At 40.3% G+C, this 16467-nt stretch overlaps 2 protein-coding genes across 2 annotated transcripts; one reads left to right on the top strand and one right to left on the bottom strand.

Moving 5' to 3' along the window:
- The first annotated feature begins 724 nt into the window (after nucleotides 1-724).
- On the top strand, nucleotides 725-5230 carry LOC108668405. Its single transcript, XM_018155622.2, has 4 exons — nucleotides 725-3103; nucleotides 3390-3539; nucleotides 4295-4414; nucleotides 4888-5230. The coding sequence occupies exons 1-4, from the start codon at nucleotides 950-952 to the stop codon at nucleotides 5008-5010; spliced, it is 2547 nt and encodes an 848-aa protein (XP_018011111.1). The 5' UTR covers nucleotides 725-949; the 3' UTR covers nucleotides 5011-5230.
- Nucleotides 5231-9714: 4484 nt separating this feature from the next.
- On the bottom strand, nucleotides 9715-14844 carry LOC108668393 (nucleotide exchange factor SIL1). The gene is made up of 8 exons (XM_018155597.2): nucleotides 14421-14844; nucleotides 12635-12957; nucleotides 12176-12392; nucleotides 11729-11898; nucleotides 10873-11025; nucleotides 10462-10620; nucleotides 10100-10282; nucleotides 9715-9936 (listed from the first exon to the last, which is right to left on the bottom strand). The coding sequence occupies exons 1-8, from the start codon at nucleotides 14671-14673 to the stop codon at nucleotides 9823-9825; spliced, it is 1572 nt and encodes a 523-aa protein (XP_018011086.1). The 5' UTR covers nucleotides 14674-14844; the 3' UTR covers nucleotides 9715-9822.
- Between the last annotated feature and the right edge of the window lie 1623 nt (nucleotides 14845-16467).

Genomic DNA, 16467 nt, shown 5'->3' with positions numbered 1-16467 from the left:
ACAGATATACAATAGCCTGTAAACAGGCATGCGCTGCTTTGAAAGAATGAGGTTTAAACAACAACTAAGTGAGAGGGAGATACGTGACAATTAGGCATTCAATTTATGGGTTTCGTTATTGGAAGTGAGTAATGACCCTGTGGGCTCGAACTATAGTTGGAAATAAACCGTTGTGACCTCAGTTCTTACAAAGACTGCGTCTGCGTATGATGCTTGACACTTTGCCATTGTGCGCTTATTATGATTTTTTGGAAATGAGTAATTTTCATGGCAGGCAACTATTGGTTTCAAATTTCTCACATTATTTCGGGTTAAAATTTTAGTCTAGGACAAAGCCGGATAATTTTGAAATATTCTCCATATCTCTGATTCCGTGCATACATAAATGTGCTCTGCTCTCAATCTAGTCATCTAGGAATGATTATTGCCTGCCTGTTTTATTCAGTTCAGTTCAGTTCTCTCCGCGCCATAAGGCGCACAAGGCTTGGACGTCACTCCTCCATGCACTGGGTCCGGTTTGCAGCTGCCTGCCGTGCTATGTTCCACGAGTTCCAGCCTGCTCGGTTTCTCTCCTCTTCCACCATTCGCCTCCAAGTTGTTTTTGGGCGTCCTCTCTTCCTCCTTTCTCCTTGCCTGTTTTATTCAGATACGGTATTAATGCCATGTGTTCAAATAATTTGTTAAGCAATTAATACCGAATTTTTTTTCTTATTTTGCAGATTCCGCAAAAGCGCGTTCGAGCAGCGATCACTCAGAAAAGAATGTTGTTGGCTGGGCGTTTCTGACTCCTGTGAAAGTGCACAGAATTGAGATTTATTGCACGGGCATTTGGAGAAACTTCAAAATTAGTTAGATCCCAATGAAACATTTTTTATAACCCCAGATTTAGAACATATGCGGTAAAGTCCAATCATTAGAGAAAAGCGAGCACTTCCGCGCTGCAGTGAAAATGTCACCCAACAATGCCAACATGTCGTCTTCCAAGCCACCGGCGAAAGACAGTCTCGACAGCGCAGCGCGTTCGTCCGTCGCTGGGTCTGAAGTGTCGACCGTGCTTGACTTCAAGTCCGACACACAGCATTCTAATACAAGCGTTAATAATGAATCTAATGGTTCAATAATCAACGGCTTCCGTGGGGGTGTCTCAGCCTCCAATGAAATTGATTTGTGTAATAAATATGAGGTGACCGGTGCCAATAAAAATATTTCGTTTCAGGGTTGCAGTTTGGACAGTGAAGTTGTGTTGGCAACATCAGATGAAAATGATGATTTTAGTACCGAAATGAATTTTGATATTAACATTGATGGGGATTATGGAATTGATGAGAGAACTCTGCTTGATCGAAACTCTTCTTCGGTCTCTTTCTCTGATAAAAATTTGAATCATATGGAACAATCAAATGATTGTACACTAAAAAATAGTTTTACAGACGATGGCGTGCCAAAGAAGATTGTTGATTCTAGCTTAACAACTTTACCAATGTCTCTAGATGAAGTTGCTATGGATGTTAGACTGTTGGACCACGAACAAAAAAGTTCATACCAGAACCAATTGTCGGACGCATCCGATGGATATTATAACTTAAATGAAAATTTTGCGAATGATGTTCTATGCTCTGCAGATGAAGACAGCAAAGGAAACAGCTGTCGGACACTGCAGCATAAGGCGAGCTCTAATAGCCGCTTACTCAACAATGTTGATGGCCCCTCTGCTTCACGTCCGCCTGTTGAGCCTCAAAACTTTGAAAATAATTTCTCAACTCTCGATGGGAATGACTGCGCCGAACGCTTGAACAACTCCAAGATATTATTGCCGGTGAAAGAACACACTCTTAACTCTGCTCGATCCAGAATTGATTCCAAGACTGAAAGTTCTTGTAGTGTAAATTCTTTACAAAATAAATTGCTCCCTTCGCTTGACGTGAAAGAAAAAGAAAGATTTTCCTCACAGGAATTAACCAACCATTCGAGTTCCATCTCATCAAATAACACGAATATATCGACACCCATCTTCTCTGGTGAGGGACGCCCTTTAATTCGAGCACATCAAGATCAGTCACCTTATTGCTCCAGAGAGCTTAGTTCAGATTTAGTGTTTTCCGCTAAAATAGATCAGAATCAAGTGCCAAGAGTTGCGTCTGTTAGTGAAGGGGTAGATGTAGTAGAAGAAATTTCCAGCAGAGTCCGCAAAAGAAGTCGAAGACGTACATCCTCTTCCGCGCTCAGAAGCTGTTGGTCAAATAAGATGAACTTTTGTACTTCCGCTCTAAGACGGTTTTCGAGATGGTGTAGTAGCGGTGGACAGTCCTCAAATGATGATTCGAAAGAGTCACATCAAAGTACTGCTGTTAATACTCTTTCTAGTAGTCTATACAGGAACGTGACTGCTGCTCGAGGTTCAACTGACGTAGCGGACGATCAGTTGTGCTTTCATAATAAGGAAACTCCTCTTAATCGTTGCATGGTAGCACATAATGAGTGCAGAGCTAATGCGCCTGCTGAAAGTCCTGCACTATCTATCAAGTCATTCAAAGGTGCAGTGCATGCGGCTGCATCTTTAGCTACTAAAGGTGCGAAAATAAGTCCTGTCGACGATACAGGCTATGGTGCCAGAAATGACAGTACTGCATTCTCCTCGTCTCTTGGTGGTGGCAGCAGTAGAAAAAAATCGAATCCCTCATCTTCCAAGAGTTTACCTGGTGCAAAGAAGGAATCTATTTCTGACTCGAAGTTAGATTTCTCTTCGGTTTCAAAGGAAACTGATTTAGAATCAGTTGACAGACCTAGCAGTTCTTTTACTAGCAGCAAGGCTGATGTTGATCTCACAGAAGCGCCTGTAGCCTCGAAGGCGGCAATTTCGAAAAGTAAAAAAAGCAGTAAAAGCCTAAATGATGACGACTCGCTAGGGTTATCTGAAGACTCTAATGGCAGAGGAACCGTTGATTGCATAGCCCCTGTGAGCTCCATGAGAGGAGACCACATGAAGCGTGTGCGCTCCCGGCGTCTCATGAAGGAGTTTCAAGAGCTCACTAAGATCTCACAGTCCACACCAAACCCGGTCTTCTCTGTTGCTCTTGTCAACGATTGTCTTTTTGAATGGAAGGTGAATGCATTGTCGCTTCCTTGCATTCTCACTACTATTGCATTGGAAAATATTCGTATTAAATACTTGGAGCATAGGCTCCTGTGGTTCCACTTTTCTTTTCATTAGCTCTAACTGTATTTATATGCTGATAATTTTTTGCATAGAATTGGTACGTATTCAAGCGTCATGCAAAAATTCTATCTCTTATGAAACGACTGAAGAAAACCCTATCATTAAAACGTGAAACCAAGCTTACCGGCAAATTGATATATATTCATGACATTAACCTTTGGTCTTGCTACAGGTAAAACTGCATCGCATCGATCAAGATTCATTTCTTCACCGGGACATGGTCGCTTGTGGAGTGCCATTCATACTCTTCAGCATGACGTTCCCGGACAACTTCCCGTTCCAACCGCCCTTCCTTAGAGTACTCTCGCCGAGGGTCGAAAAAGTGAGTCTATTTGCTAGAAAATTCATAAAATATCCTCAGTAGGTACGTATATGTTCTGAACGTAGCAGTCCCAGACCACGCTGAAATGTCGCCTAAATTAGTGGAGGGTTGACCCGGCTCTGCCAGGGCTAGATGATCTCAGCAATTTGGAAATACCTTTATCCTGCATCCTGTCATCCTGAATTTTTCAAACAAACCTCCATAATTCTGTACCCAGTTTATAATTTAACAAATGTGACGTTAGCGCAAGACGTGATTTGTGTCACTATCATCATGTCAGTGAGGTTAGCGCGAGGCTTCTGTTGTCACTGTTATGCCAGTCACGTTAGCGAGGCTCGATTCGTCAGGCGTTGTCGCTTGATTTTTATTAGGTTCCTATGCTAATGTGTTGTTAACACAGTAGGTTTAACACGTAATAAAATTGATGTCTTGTAAAACATTTATTTATATGGTAGCTGGGCTTTTCAGGGGATAGATGATCTCAACAATTTAGAAATACCTTTATCCTGCATCCTGAATTCTTTCAAACAAACCTCACAAATTCTGTACGTAGTTTATAATTTAAAAAGTTTGACGTTAGCGCAAGACGTGATTTGTGTCACTGTCATGCCAGTCACGTTAGCGAGGCTTGATTCACCAAGCGTTGTCGCTTGATTTTTATAGGGTTCTTATGCAAATGTGTTGCTCGCCATGACATAAGATTAACACGGTAATAAAATTGATGCCTTGTAAGACATTTATTGATATGGTGGCAGGGCTTCGTGATGGAGGGCGGCGCCATTTGCATGGAGCTGCTGACGCCGCGCGGCTGGGCGTCGGCCTACACCATCGAGGCCATCATCATGCAGCTCGCCGCCAGCCTCGTCAAGGGCCATGTGAGTCACAAGTGTCATATTAATGATGTTAATTAGTATTAATTTTCATGTTTGCAGTTATCCCTGGTATGTTAACAATGTTAATTATGGATGCTGTTCATGTGCGGAGTAATATCTGTTATGTCAATTACTCTTTTTGTTCCTGTAGTATGTCATAACTGTTACGTTAATTACTTATGGTCTTCATGTTGGATATCACAGCTGCCTCGTTAATTACTTATGGCCTTCATGTTGGATATCACAGCTGCCTCGGTAATTACTCATAGTCTTCATATTGGATGTCACAACTGCCACGTTCATTACTCATGATGTTCATGTTCTCAGTTATCATGCCAGTTTTGCCTTCATTAGAGGTTAGAGCTATTGTTAGTAGACAAAGAGGTAACTTTCTGTCTATGGACACTTTTCCCTCTGTAATTAATTCTATTTGTACCTAAACGTAGACACAGTTTATATTTGTGACTACATTCCAGGCTCGTATATCCCGCAAACCTCTGAAGGACTTCAACCAGAAAGCGGCAGAAGCGAGCTTCCGATCGCTTGTTCGGACCCACGAAAAATATGGCTGGGTCACTCCTCCTCTGGCGGACGGATAACGTGCTGGCCATGTCGGGAAAATGGGTCGCCACGGGGTGAACTGGGGTGCATTGTGGTGAACTGGAGTGCCACGCGGTGAACTGGAATGCCACGCGGTGAACTGGAATGCCACGCGGTGAACTGGGGTGCATCGCGGTGTACTGGGGTGCATCGCGGTGTACTGGGGTGCATCGCGGTGTACTGGGGTGCATCGCGGTGAACTGGGGTGCATCGCGGTGAACTGGAATGCCACGCGGTGAACTGGGGTGCATCGCTGTGCATCGCGGTGTACTGGGGTGCATCGCGGTGTACTGGGGTGCATCGCGGTGAACTGGGGTGCCACGCGGTGAACTGGGGTGCATCGCGGTGTACTGGGGTGCATCTCGGTGAACTGGGGTGCATCGCGGTGAACTGGGGTGCCACGCGGTGAACTGGGGTGCCACGCGTTGAACTGGGGTGCATCGCGGTGAACTGGGTGCATCGCGGCGAACTGGGGTGCATCGCGGTGAACTGGGGTGCATCGCGTTGAACTGGGGTGCATCGCGGTGAACTGGGGTGCATCGCAGTGAACTGGGGTGCATCGCGGTGAACTGGGGTGCCACGCAGTGAGCTGGCATGCCACGCAGTGAACTGGATTGTCACGCAGTGAACTGGGCTGTCGTGTGTTGTTCTGTCATGCTTCGGTTGACAGCCCGTGCTCCGGTCACCGCATGGCAGTGACATGGGCTCCGACTCACACAGTAGGGCATGAAAACCGTCTCGCTTCATTGTTTTTTTATCCACTTGTTAAATGCTGATGTAGCGTGTAAAAGAAATTGTTCAGAGATTTGGGTATTTTCTGCTTGTATTTATCGGCATGTGAGATGCATTTTCCTCGGCGAATCTGTTTGAGTAAAGCGTAGTTAGCGGTACACGAATACATTACTTGAATTATGCATTCATTTGAAAGTTTAAGAAGTTGCAATGTTTCTCACTGGCAGCATTGGAACGAGTTTGTTTATATCGGTCGAGTGCTACGCGAGGGCAGAGCAAGGGACATTAGAAACTGTTGCATTGGTAAGTCTAAGTGTCGGTGGCTGCTTATATAAGGAAGCAAAATCTGCGTTAGCGGTGGTTCTTCTGAGGTGCTTGAACTTTGAATCAAAATTGTGTTATTTACCCGTTACTTTTAATTTTGTTTAATCACTAGAATCTATTCTCTTACAAAACGAAACTTCTTAGATCCCCCATCTAATCCTGCGTTACTTTCCAGATAAACGTCCCGCAGTGCGACCAGTTGATTGATATGGTTTATGCATCCGCCCGTATCCATCACTTACGCCTACCGCTGTTAAAATTATAGCTTCTGATTGTGTCTCACCGCCGGCATGGCCGTTGAATTATTGTATTAGTGATCGTGCTTCAGGATGGTGTTTCCGTGGCTGTTCATGTGTGATATCATTTCAGCTCGTGGCCGTTCTTTCGGAGGATAATTTTTGGGCCAAGTCTCTCATTCGAAAATCTCTCATTCTGCGATTACCATTCAAATCACGTTACAGTCCACTCAGCAATTACCTTTCGTCTTCTTACTTCTCGGGCTGTTTCACTGCCGGCTTGACCGTAGCTTGAAGTTATCTACAAATGAATAGTAGGAATTCCCACTGTATTTTCTTGAAAATCGTTGATGTTACTCATGATTCATCCTTTTTTCATTGGCTTGAAGATTCTTCGCGGCCGTTGGTCCTAAGAACCGACGTCGCACGGCTGTAGACGTCATCCACGATTCGTAAGCTGCAGATCATGCTTGCGTGACAGTGAATTCTGACAGTGACAAAAATCCTTATGTTGATTTCGGTTACTTAAATAAACAGCCGTTGCGAACACTTGAGCCTACCAACTAGACGCAGCGTCACCGTCAACACTCTCTGCCCATCTCTGCCCAGGGCTAACGTAATGGAATCTGCTCACAAGCTTTCGAAATATTCCTAGGCTCCAAAGACTCCACAAATTCTAGCTGTTGAGAATTATTATGTTGTTAACCGTCGCGAGCTTACAAAATTTCTTTTCAATTTATGATTTAAGTGAATTTTTATCCTCAAACTACGCTCTTCACATGTTAAATTTATGAGTATCGATACCAATTGAGATTTCTTGCTTTTATTTCATAATTGATTGTATCACGAATGATGATTGACCAATAATTTTCAAACTAAACCTCCATTGTGGTTCCACATTCGAAAGTACGACTACATTAAAAAATTTATTGTCATCCAGCAAGCAAACGGCAGAAAAGATATCGTGTTCGTTTCTGCGTCATGTTATGACCATATATATACACCCTCGATTCACACTTCTTCATTGCCGCGAACAAATGGTTTTTACTGCTAATTTTTCTGTAATTATAGAAGTACTAGAGAGAGAGGAATTTGGAAGTCATGATCATTACTTCCTTGTATCGGTATGATGAAAAATTTCTAATCGTATTCAAGGAAATGGCTTCGTTACTGTTAATCTGCTGCACCTGAGCGCATCGATCATGTCATCTACATGTTAGTGTAAACTCTTCACTTCTCCAGTGTTGATCTGAACTGAAAATTTTCTATGACATATTTTCAGTGCTGATCTCGATTTTCTATGATATTATACATCATAGTTTATTCTATTGACCTGTGTCTATGCCACTGAATATGTACGGGAGCGGTGTTCAAAAACGCGTTCGACAAAAAGTTTATTTATTTCATATGATTTTAGCTTACATTATGATGAAGTAGTTAACCTCATGAGATGATGATGAATTAACGTCATGAGATGACGCTCAAGGTTGATTTTAATCTATTTTAAAATGTGTATTCATATTTTTCTTATCCAAATGTGTAAGGCATCGGGTATAATTTGTTTTCCCAGTTCTGCTATTTTATAATATAAGACGAAATGCGGTGGAAGTGATATCATTCCACGCATTGTTATTGTTAATTATACGAGTATGAACTGGGCAGGACAGTACAATGTTTTAAGAGTGGGTTGCACAGCTCCCTGAGGTGATGAGTTAACGGATAAATCCGGGTAATTTTACCCTCTAACTTCGGTGTATTTTTGACGAGCTTGTTCTCTTGTTCTGTTTCCTAGAAACTCTAGAGTTTGACTTTTCAGCGCATTTTGTCATTTATGGAAAAAGACGCTATTATGCTCGTCATATCCGTTCGTCCGTGACTTCACGGACGGACGAGAAAATGCGCTCTCTGTCACTCACTGCAGTGAGCATTGATCTAATTTTTTCGGTAAGTCTACATTTATCGTACCGAACCAAGAGTTTTTTTGCAAGATTGCTATTTTTGAGACATCGCTTCAGCCAAAATCGTGTTTGAGTTCAAGCTTAACATGTGAAAGGCAAGCGTTATTATCAATCCTGTTGTTAATTATACTTGAGATGTTGACTTAATTACCGACGTAATCCAGTTGGTGTATAACCAATATATCTTACGGCCTAAGCCGCATCTACACCTCAGTTTTGGTCTACCTTCATTGGACTCATAAATTGTGTGCGATTTAGTTTTGGCTATGTTCTCGTTAATTAGATCGGCGTAAACCTGAACCAAAGGGTGTTGACATTGCTTTTTTCAGGATCTCACTCGAGGACGAATTTATGAGACTACATTACGTTCTTCCATGTAGTTGTAAAAATGGCAAATTTTTTGGCTTCACTTTGAATTTTAATTCATTTAATTCTTAAGAACGAATGAATTATTTTTTTAATGTGTTGGGCTGACGATTGTGGATGAGAAGAAAAGATGTTGGTCAAGCCTATTATTTGCATACAATTGACTTTCGGGCATTGGGGCTATCTTATTAGGTATATATTTGAAATATTTTGTCCGTATGGAGAAAGCAATTTCAGAGCATTGAACATTTGCGTAGAACTAGATCCACTCATTGTACTAATGGCTACTTTGTCTGGTAATATTAGCTTCATGGTGAACACAGTTAAGTCATAAGAGGCATTTTTTTGTGAATATTGCAGCGACATTCTTAATGTTCTGCATCTAGTTAGTCGGCATTTGTGATCAATTTCTTCGTATGTCGAGTTATTGAGAGCTGTATATGGTTGCTCGACAATATAATGACGCTTCTCAGCAATTACTAAGAGGCATTATTTGCGAGCAGCATATTAAAGTGAGCTTCTTTACACTGAGCTTCTCGTACGACAGCTGCTTGTGTATCGTTGATGTACGCTTCTCTTCGTTGTTTTCTATTCATAAGGTATTTAACAGCTTAAATAGATGAGATATAGATTTAATTTTGTATGTGAGCACTCAAGTCTGTATTGTTTGAAACCAACCAGCATTTGCTTCGTTCAGGTTACTGTGCAAATGACGCTGATAAGGAGGCGGGATGAGCGATTTGTGAGCAAAACACTTTTCGTGATCTTAACAAAAATGATTGCATAATCCGTGTACGTATGGAATTATAAATTAAATCCTAATCCCCACAACCGAGAACAAGCAAGATAGAAAATCAGTAAATGTAGGCTGATAGATCTGTCGCCTGATGTAGGCGTTTATGTAGCCTATTGCTTGCTTCTATGGCCGCGCTTACTTATCTTCTCTGTGTGAAATAAACTGAAGTCAAAGAATTTTTAGTTTCCAATTTAACCATGTACATCGGGACCTGTTTTGTCCTTTCAGCCGCATCTGACAAATTGGTTAATTTCGTTACACGGATATCTGAAGAACATTTGTGACGGGAGACATACAATAAAAAATTGAACACAAGCTCCATGTATAATTATTGCAAAGTAATAATAAATACAAACATACGAGATAAATTTTTCAACGTCATACATATATTTACGTCAGTCATAACTCTTGCCGACTCCGATTGTGCTCAAGCGTAGCAATGATACGCTGGATGCGATCAACCACCTCAGAATTATCATCTCTGAGGTTTGACTCGTCCTCGAGGTCTTCGTTCTGTCGAGGAAAGATGTAAATATGAATGCAACAGTTTAAGTAAAGAACAAAAGGTACAGACAATAAAGGAGCATCAGCACAATACTGTGTGATGTAAGAAACCTAAACTATTTGATCAAGTAAGAGGAATCGTATGATCAGAGGACTATAGGAGCTAATGTACCTCGAGGTTGTGGTGGGTTGGTTGCGAGAAGACGTCCTGTAGGGCAGCGAGTTTTCGTAGCGCAGGCACGGCGTTGCGAAGCTCTTCACTGCACACGCTTGGTGAAGCCTCAACCACGTGTAGTACTGAGTCTAAGTTGTGCTCTATGCTGCCGCGCTCTAACTCTGAAGCTTCAACTGACAACTGCAATAATACTTGAATCAAGACTCACGCTTGCGTCGGATTTGCCCCAATGGTAAATAAAGCGAACAAGTGTTTGTAGCTCATAGGATAGGCAAGGATGCTAAATAATAAATTCTTAAATTGTGTAACTCAATAATGTAGTGGTCACGTGGTAAATATGGCCTTGAGATTGAACACACCTGGTTGTTAAGAAGCTCGAGTTGCTGAGAAATTAAACTGCACCAGCCCATGGAAGCAAGCGACTCCTCGAGCTTCACAGCCTCGAGTTGCGACAGGCGGTCTTCCGTTAGCGAGGTCTCGGCACGCTCCATCAGTAAATCGCTCAGTAAGTTTATCATCTGAAAGAGAGTAGCATTAATGATTGAATTTTATTCCTGTTGAAACGTACCGGCAGTGGAACGCTGTCATTATGTCTTATATTCTTACTTTATATATAGAGTAGGTACTTGCAGGGAAAATTAAACTGGATACCGACATTAACGTGAATTCCAACGTGCAAACAAAGAACGTGAATAATTACAAGATCAGGACATGAACCTTTGATCAGGTGCAATTATTCCAATCCCAGGAATTGTGGGTACGGTACTCACTTTACGGCGCAGTACTGCAGAGGCATCTGTGGTCGAGAATAGCGTAGCTTTGACAGCGTGGCTACCGAGTGCAATGAACTGTTGCTGTGCCAGTGGGAAGTGACGCACTAGAGAACTCACGCTTGACAACGCAGCACTCCGCACTGTCGCTTCCTGTACAAACAATAATGTCGTAACTCATGTATAATAATGCATATGAAATTGCACAGTTTGCAAGAAAGGAGCGGAATCAAGTTCCTCACAAAAATATGAGATTTAAGGATCCCTGCAACATTTTAAATGAAAATATGGTTAGTTTGCCATTATAGCAAATAAATACACTTATTAGGTTCTATACAGTGGGGGGAAATAAATATTCGTACACTTGAAAAATCGTATTTTAATGTATGTAAGTACACAAACTTAACAGGAAAAGTGATTTAAATTATGTATAGAGACGCATAGTATTCAAAAATACTATCAAAAGAAATTAAATCTCAATGCATATACATAATTTAAATCACTTTTCCTGTTAAGTTTGTGTACTTACATACATTAAAATATGATTTTTCAAGTGTACGAATATTTATTTCCCCCCACTGTATGTCAACCCAATTCCTATTATTTGAACGTACAAAATTGAGATTTTAACAATGTACATATACGATATGCAAGTGAATATGGCTTAAAAATATTTACACAGCCTACTTCAAATAGTCACAGAGTAAAATAAAATAATATTATTTCAGTAGTTATTTTTTAGCAGTAGCCTGAACTAATTATTCCATTTGCTCAAATCGTTTCTCAACAGAATTGTAAATTATTTAGCTGACAAAGCATTGAGGTAACGAAGAAAGAAACATGTTAAAACACTCACAGGATCAGCAATCAACATTGCTATGAGGCGTTGCACGAGCCCTGCTTCATAAGCACTGATCTGGCCCTTGGGAAAGTTTTGGACACAAGCTGAAAGGAGACGACATGCCGCCCGCCGTAGCTCCCACGACGTGCTATTCAGGGCAGGAATCGTTACCTTTGAAAAGCCTCCTGCAATGCAAACAGTAGGTACAACTTGCCTAACTACTACAGAAAATTAAAAATTACTGCATGATAGAAATACTTCAAATCAAAACGGCTTGATTCAAATAAATAAATATATACTTCAAATTGAACAAACGGTACTGTAGGTACTTAGAATTCTTAAATTTGAGGCTTCAAATATTTAATGAGCTCCTATTGGTACTATAAAAATACAGTATTACAAAGTGAATAGTTCAGTCAAATGTACGATGAACAATGCAAGAATAACAAAGAAAATTCTCACCATGATCAATAAAAGTTTGGGCATTGTCAATGTTGTGAAGTAAGTATTCTAGGTCTGCAAGACTCTCCAATCTTTCATCATCAGTTTCAAGGCCGTAGTGATCAAGAATTTTCTTGGCAACAATGTTCTGTTCACTTTCCATTATTAGATTCAGAGCAGCCAATTCTTCCTTTAACTCCTCATAAGTCCGAAATGATTTGGTAGATGTTTCTTTGTGCTGCAAAATAAAAACACAACTCCAATATTATGACTTGGTGTTGGAAGATGTGTTGATAACTTCAACAAACTTTAAAACTGAGGAATCCTAAAGTGGAGGTAAGAAGCAAAGTCAATGCAAAACAGAGAAATTAGGAACAGCTATGGGCAAGGCAACTTCTAAGTTCCTAAAATATTTTTGGTGAAGTAGCAATTGATCAGGCATGTTATTGCTTTATCCATCTTAAATTAAATTTTGCCTACCTCAACTGGTTCGTCAGTGGTACCATCATCTTGCTCTCTATTCAGCCTTTGAGAATCATCAATTTTTCTCACATCATTCATGAAATCCTCCAAGTTGCCCTTTTCATTTCCAGTTTTAAGATAAAGGTTTTCCTTATGAACATCACTGAGAAACTTATCAGCTTGAAAGTCATTGATATTATTAAGATAAACTTTGTGTTTTTGCAACCACTGCTTTGCAGATGCAAGGTATTTGGAACCATCATCACCCTCCATTAGTCTTGCTTCTTTCATCCCAGTCTCCAGGTTCATACGATAGTGAAGTCCAGGTAGCACCACATGATCTGAAAGAGAAGTGTAAAAAAGTTTAATTTATAATTATTTAATGCATAATTTGAATGCAGGTACAGTCTAAACTGACATTGTCTTGTCTATTATTTGCAACATCCAACCTACCATGCAGATAGTAATTAACCTGATACTTTGAAATTATTCTGAACCATCTAGTTAAGTTGCTTGCTATGTACTATCCAATTTAACCTATTCCTTCTGACACAGGAACCCAAGGAGGACTCTTAGCATGCAGCTGCAGGTGAAGTCTAAAGACATAGATCATGTTTGTTTTATCAATAATCTTAATGGTGTAGTTGTGATGCAAGATTGCAAGATTTCATTTGCTATGGTTTTTGAAGTTTATAATGTCTATTTCAAGTTAGATCCTTTGGTAGTCCAGTAATTTACTTCTGAGCTCTAAATTTTTGAGTTCAATGCATTTTTTGTAGCTAGTTTACTGCCAGTAGCTCTTCTTTCTCTTTACAATAGATTTTCACAATGACACAATTTAACATTGAAAGTGACAATACTAAATTTGATGGTCAACTTTTGTGGTACTTGAATATTTGAGTGATATAAAGGAAATAGTCTAAATAAATTTTGTATCCTTGAAGACTGACTAATTATTATACCGTATTGAGTTGTTTTGGACTCATTTGGAGTCAGATGATTCAGATCAAGCAGAAGAGTTTAATTTGTTTCAAATACTGGGATTGCAAACTGAGGTCAAGTAGATCCAGCATAGCAATTTAAGATTCAACAAACCTCTGCTGTCAATATTGGGTTAAAATGTTATATTAATAATATATGTCTCTAAAATAGTTATTGAAAAATTTATGAATTTTGTGGCAGAAATTGCATTCATCAAAGTTATTTCAATTATATACAAGCATAATTAAGGCTTCATATATAGGCTATAAAAGCTTTTTACAATAACTTTCATTTCTTTTTTCATTCTTGGAATTGATGAACTCGTTTGAGTAGAAAGTTGGTTCATGAAACTGTAAGTCACTTTATTGCTTCAAGTGCTTAACTAGCTACTATTTGAAAATTTATGATTCAACAATCACAAACACAGTATAAAAAGATTCAAGCTCATAAGACAAATCAGTAAATGGTGCATATGGTGCTTAGTTCATTTCATCATATAAGACAAATCAGTAAATGAAAAATGAACTAGGTATGCACCAAACTCAGTGACCAAAGTCAAAGTTTATATTGGGCAGAAGCTGCACATAAATTCTGAAATCTGAATTGACCTAAATTACCCATAAATCTGGGCTATTATTATCTGGCGCTGGCCAATTTTACCCATTCTGCCATTCGGCATTCATTCATACAGTACAGACACTGAGACAGGCCTTTCTCAACTTCTTTAGTAAAAATAAGAACCAGACTTAAGCTTAACTTCAATTTCTGATTTAGTACAAAATAATTTCTCATCACTCACACTGTCACACAGACTCACACTCACCAGCATCAATGACTTTCCACTCAGTAGAAGGTATGAATATTTTCTTTGGGTTAATATTCTGCAAAAAATCTGTTTTCACAGTTTCATCCTCTTCCAAGTCAATAGCAATGTCAGAAGTAATAGCGAGACTAGAAAATGTTTCTGTAGACTTTGGTCCTCGCTCTGATGCCTCTATTAAACCACATAGAACAAGTATTATCGGGCATAAGATGACTAAGATCGACGTATTGATAAATATTGAGAATTTGAGCATGACGGAATTTGTTGAAATTTACTGCAAAAAATTAAGTGACGTAATGACAGCGACGTGTTAAAATATTATTTATATCGAGATTTGTGGTGTCCAAGGGATGCGGCCTTGCGGCGTGCCGGCGTTGCGCTCTCTTTGTCGTAGCGTGGAGAAACCTAAGCTAAGCGACGTGTGAGTGTCTGAGTGAGACAAATGTCTGACACTCTGACGAAATCTAAAAAACGGACTTCCTAAAACTCGGGCACGGACTGGAATATTCAACTCACATTCATTCTGGAATATTTTAAAATATCCATAAACACACAACATATATACCGACTATTATTAAAATTTGTTAACAAGATTTTAGGGAGCGCAGCCGTAGGCCACAAATTTTGCTCATAAATAAGCCCTGGACCCAACGTTCAGCTGCGTCATGATATGAATAATATAGAATAATAGCGGTTTCAGCGTTTATTAGGCTGTAGGCCTGTCGCCGATTCATAACATGGCAGGATATTCACAGCATTTTGCGGTCTCGAGCTCGCAACTCACTGCTACAATTCTGCTGTGCTTAACCGCCCGGCCTCCTCGCCGATTCTGACCAGAAACTGACGATATTAAATAGAAACTAAGATAATAGAAACTAAGATTTTTACTTAGGCCAGAAGAGATTTCACCGGAGTTGATTTGGCAAGATGCAGTATGACCACGCTGCGAGCATGCTCAAGCTGAGGCTATGCACGTCTCGGACAAAAACGCGGCCTCTCTCACGGCCGGTCTCGCGGCCGTGATTGCAAATTCAGTGAGCGTGGAATATCTCGCGAAATACTGAACGTAGCTCGATGAAACTTGGTACACATAATCATTAGAGCCTAACGGTGATGTTTAGCTCGTGACAATTTTTCGAAATTCGCCTTCATTCCTGAGTTATATGAATATACGTGGTGAAAATTGCAGTGAGCGTGACATTTCTTCTAAAGTACTGTACAGATTTGAATTAAATTTTGAATATAAATTTCTCAATACCCGACGGTGATGTTTAGCTCATGATATTTTTTTCACTTTTACCTTCGTTCGCGAGTATTTTTTCACTTTTGTCTCATTCGTGATTTTAACAGCGATATGTGTTGAAATTCACAGTGAGCGTATGATTTCTTCTAAAATACTAAACAAATTCGAACGAAACTTCGTATATTGATACCTTACCTCTCAACGGTGATGTTTAGCTCGGGACAATTTTTTCGAATTTGCCTTCGTTCGTGAGTTATATGGCAATACAGAGAAAACTGCTTACATTTGGAATCAACAAATCAATCAAATCATACAACTGCTCACTGAATTTGGAATCACGGCCGCGAGACCGGCCGTGAGAGAGGCCGCGTTTTTGTCCGAGACGTGGCATGGGGTGCTATGCTATGGCCTTGAGCACTTGACATCATATACTGCTATTCCCTGTAGCGCCCTTACCCACGGAAATTAATATGAACTTAGTGTGAAGTTGGACAAAGCTGGCCTCCGGTATTCACCCCAGAAAATGCGTTACTTCGTTCGGTTCGACAGTAATTTTGACCGTCTCCATTGAAGATGCTAAGCATGTGCTGTATTTTGTGATGCGTCAGTGGGTTGCTCATGCAGTCATACCCGGCCAACGCCATTGTCAGGGCCAACGCCATTGTAAGTGTGACGATTATGCAACCATGTTTGACCAACTCCACTTCTGTAGATCTAAATTCCAGATATTTTGGGGATGGCGAGATATTTACTTCCATGTGAAATAATTACGCGTAAATTCTCAAAATTGCTTTTAGGTTTCCT

Source organism: Hyalella azteca, unplaced genomic scaffold, assembly GCF_000764305.2.
Source record: "Hyalella azteca isolate HAZT.00-mixed unplaced genomic scaffold, Hazt_2.0.2 contig5025, whole genome shotgun sequence".
NCBI classification, from domain to species: domain Eukaryota; kingdom Metazoa; phylum Arthropoda; class Malacostraca; order Amphipoda; family Hyalellidae; genus Hyalella; species Hyalella azteca.
This window is presented reverse-complemented; position numbering and strand designations above follow the sequence as displayed.